This window comes from Seriola lalandi, unplaced genomic scaffold (genome assembly GCF_002814215.2).
Source record: "Seriola lalandi dorsalis isolate HSWRI2012SDOR001 ecotype SW California unplaced genomic scaffold, Sedor1 jcf7180002054977, whole genome shotgun sequence".
Taxonomy (NCBI): Eukaryota; Metazoa; Chordata; class Actinopteri; order Carangiformes; family Carangidae; genus Seriola; species Seriola lalandi.
In genome coordinates, this window is record NW_019525527.1 from 16,062 (window position 1) to 20,055 (window position 3,994).

The 3,994-nt window shown below is 44.1% G+C and overlaps 1 protein-coding gene across 1 annotated transcript in view; it reads left to right on the top strand.

Annotated features, from left to right (window-relative positions):
- LOC147817277 (uncharacterized) overlaps positions 1-2,718 on the top strand; it is a 2,882-nt gene extending 164 nt beyond the window's left edge. Inside the window, exons 2-6 of the mRNA XM_087171143.1 lie at positions 3-696; positions 810-983; positions 1,070-1,243; positions 1,886-1,932; positions 2,085-2,718. Coding sequence (XP_087027269.1) covers positions 3-696; positions 810-983; positions 1,070-1,243; positions 1,886-1,932; positions 2,085-2,626 — 1,631 coding nt within the window. The 3' untranslated portion in view covers positions 2,627-2,718. The remainder of the gene's footprint in view (positions 1-2; positions 697-809; positions 984-1,069; positions 1,244-1,885; positions 1,933-2,084) is intronic.
- Positions 2,719-3,994: the final 1,276 nt, after the last annotated feature.

The window sequence follows — 3,994 nt, forward strand, 5'->3', positions numbered from 1 at the left end:
AGAGTGTGGCATCGATATCAGAGCAGCCTCAGTGTACTCAGGAGTGTTCACACAGATCTTTAAAGAGGAGAGAGGCCTGTACCAGGACAAGGTGTTCTGCTTCGTCCATCTGAGTGTTCAGGAGTTTCTGGCTGCTCTTCATGTCCAGCTGACCTTCATCAAGTCTGGACTCAATCTGATGTCAGAAGAACAATCAACCTCCAAGAAGTCTGAACCAAGACAAGATAAATCTGCAGAGACAAGCTTCTACCAGAGAGCTGTGGACGAGGCCTTACAGAGTCCAAACGGACACCTGGACTTGTTCCTCCGCTTCCTCCTGGGTCTTTCACTTCAGACCAATCAGACTCTCCTACGAGGTCTGATGACACAGACAGGAAGTGGCTCACAGACCAATCAGGAAACAGTCCGGTACATCAAGAAGAAGATTGAAGAGACTCCCTCTGCAGAGAAAAGCATCAACCTGTTCCACTGTCTGAATGAACTGAATGATTGTTCTCTAGTGGAGGAGATCCAACAGTCCCTGAGATCAGGACGTCTCTCCACAGATACACTGTCTCCTGCTCAATGGTCAGCTCTGGTCTTCATCTTACTGTCCTCAGAAGAAGATCTGGACGTGTTTGACCTGAAGAAATACTCTGCTTCAGAGGAGGCTCTTCTGAAGCTGCTGCCACTGATCAAAGTCTCTAACAAAGCTGTGTAAGTGTAGAGAGAGTTGATTTATTCATCATTATATAAAGACACTTCTGTCTTTTCAACAGGAGAGAAAATAACTTCCTTTCTTCTTTAATTCCTTATGATCATCTCTTCAGACTGAGTGGCTGTAACCTCTCAAAGAGAAGCTGTGAAGCTCTGTCCTCAGTCCTCAGCTCCCAGTCCTTTAGTCTGAGACACCTGGACCTGAGTAACAACGACCTGCAGGACTCAGGAGTGAAGCTGTTGTCTGCTGGACTGGAGAGTCCACTCTGTACACTGGAGACTCTCAGGTCAGGATCCATCAACCTGTTTATCTGATGACAGTTTAACACCAGGTGTTGACAGAGGGTTCCTGTGTGTTGTTTTGTGTGTTCAGTCTGTCAGGATGTCTGGTCACAGAGGAAGGCTGTGCTTCTCTGGCCTCAGCTCTGAGCTCCAACCCCTCCCACCTGAGAGAGCTGGACCTGAGCTACAATCATCCAGGAGACTCAGGACTGAAGCTTCTGTCTGCTGGACTGGAGGATCCAGACTGGAGACTGGACACTCTCAGGTATGGAGAGGCCTGCTGCAGACACACACACTGTCTGATAGAGGAGGGACTTTATGCAGGTGCAGACTTTAGTATTAGACAAGGTGATGAAGTATCTTCTCCATGTCTCCTCCCTGCTCTGTATCATTAAAGATGAAGACTCCACTTCCTGTTTCTCTGTGATCAATGTACATCCATACACACAAGCCTCCATCTGAACACAGTAATCAAACAGTCTGTGTATGAGAGCCATGTAAGGTCCATGTGTGCATGCTGACAGAGAACGTGCTGGTCTGACCCTCCTCCTCCTTTCAGGGCGGAGCCTGGTGGAGTCCGATGGTTGACACCAGGTCTGAGGAAGTGTAAGTGTGTTTTTAATGTGATTGATGAAAACAAAGCAGCACATTCAACCTGTCTCTTATACACATCTGCAGACTTTAGTATTAGACAAGGTGATGAAGTATCTTCTCCATGTCTCCTCCCTGCTCTGTATCATTAAAGATGAAGACTCCACTTCCTGTTTCTCTGTGGTCAATGTACATCCATACACACAAGCCTCCATCTGAACACAGTAATCAAACAGTCTGTGTATGAGAGCCATGTAATGTCCATGTGTGCATGCTGACAGAGAACGTGCTGGTCTGACCCCCCTCCTCCTTTCAGGGCGGAGCCTGGTGGAGTCCGATGGTTGACACCAGGTCTGAAGAAGTGTAAGTGTGTTTTTAATGTGATTGATGAAAACAAAGCAGCACATTCAACAATCTTCAAACTGTCACATCGCTGATGTCAGGAGTCATCATCAAACTGTCAATAACTGATCAGATGATCAATAACTGCAGCTGTGTCTTGTTCTCTCCATCAGATTCCTGTGAACTCACCATTAACATAAACACAGTGAACAGAAGGATCAAACTGTCTGACAACAACAGGAAGGTGACACATGTGGAGGAGGATCAGTCATATCCTGATCATCCAGACAGATTTGACCCATGGCCTCAGCTGCTGTGTTCAACTGGTCTGACTGGTCGCTGTTACTGGGAGGTCGAGTGCAGAGGAAGGGTTTTTATATCACTGAGTTACAGAGGAATCAGAAGGAAAGGAAACAGTAAAGACTGTGAGTTTGGAAGGAACGATCAGTCCTGGAGTCTGAACTGCTCTGCTGTTGGTTACTCTGTCTGTCACAATGACAGAGAAACATCTATCTCCTCCTCCTCCTCCTCCTCTTCCTCTGTCTCTAACAGAGTAGCAGTGTATGTGGACTGTCCTGCTGGCTCTCTGTCCTTCTACAGAGTCTCCTCTAACAAACTGATCCACCTCCACACCTTCAACACCACCTTCACTGAACCTCTGTATCCTGGGTTTGGAGTCTGGTTTAATCCTGGTTCCTCAGTGTCTCTGTGTTGAATGTAGCAGAGAGAGAAATGTTCTCACTGTTGAACACATAGTTCAAGTTTTCAGATTTATTCATTAATAAATTAGTAAAGATTTTGATGATCTATCTATCTATCTATCTATCTATCTATCTATCTATCTATCTATCTATCTATCTATCTATCTATCTACCTACCTACCTACCTACCTACCTACCTACCTACCTACCTACCTACCTACCTTCCTTCCTTCTTGTCTTTTCACAATAAAAGCGTCACTGCTAATCTTTGTGTTTTGTTTGAATCTGAGGACGACTGAGTCGATTCAGTTCAAACTAAAACATTTTCACAGTTTGTTTGAAAAGTCTGCATTAACATGCTTCATGTGCAATTTGAAATTGCGAACTTCAAAGGTGGTCTATGACTCCCCGGAAGTTTTGAGGTTGTTGGTTCAATCCTGAGACAGAGATTTAATGTTGAAAGCCAAAGTCCAGAGGAAAGACTGGAAGTCTCTGAGAGAAGAACTGGTTTTTGTTTCTGTCCCAGTCTCTCAAGCTGTTGAAGACCTGTCTCTTATACACATCTGTGTTAAAGCTAAAGATGTGTGACTCAGTGCTGCTGTAAACAGCCTCAGTCTCCACTTTAACTGCCTGACTCAGAAAATAGTGAGAAATGTCGTCACAGACGCCCAGAGCTCAAAGTGAAACAAACCCACAGTAGAAAACTTCAGAATAATTAGAAATAAATGAAAATTATTAAAAGAAAATTAAAGTACTTACAAAGGAAACAGAAACTCATTTCAGTTTTCAGTTTGAACTGTGACATGTTTGATATTTTTACTGTTGGGTCGTTTCGTCTAATGAAGCAAATTATTTTTTAATCTCTTTATGTATTTTATGTGCAAAAGTCTTAATTTGTAAAGTAACTGTGTCAGATAATCTCAGATTGAAACCTGATCCTTGCTGATTCCTGTAACTCACTGATGTATGAACCAGTCCTCTCCACCCGACCAGTCAGACCAGTTCTCCACTGGTCAAATGTGTCTGGATGATCAGGATGTGACTGTCACCCTCCTGTTGTTGTCAGACAGTTTAAGGTTTCTCTTTACTGTTTCAGGACTTTGAGACTTTGTGGTGTGAAGATGTTGATCCATAAGAACCAAAAACCATCTCAGTGTAATTTTACACCTCCTCTCTCAGGCTTCTCTCTGGAGCTCTAGTAACATCAGTCAGGAGCCAGTCTGTTGAAATAGCTGGTCAGGATCGATATCATGCTCCTTTGACCTTCCCCCCGCCGCCCGAAGCTTCCAGAAATAATGCACTTTCCAAGTAGAAGCAGGAACACTGTACACAGGAATATCAGGAGTACAGAGTTAGTATTTATGCTCTTTCTCAATGAATCG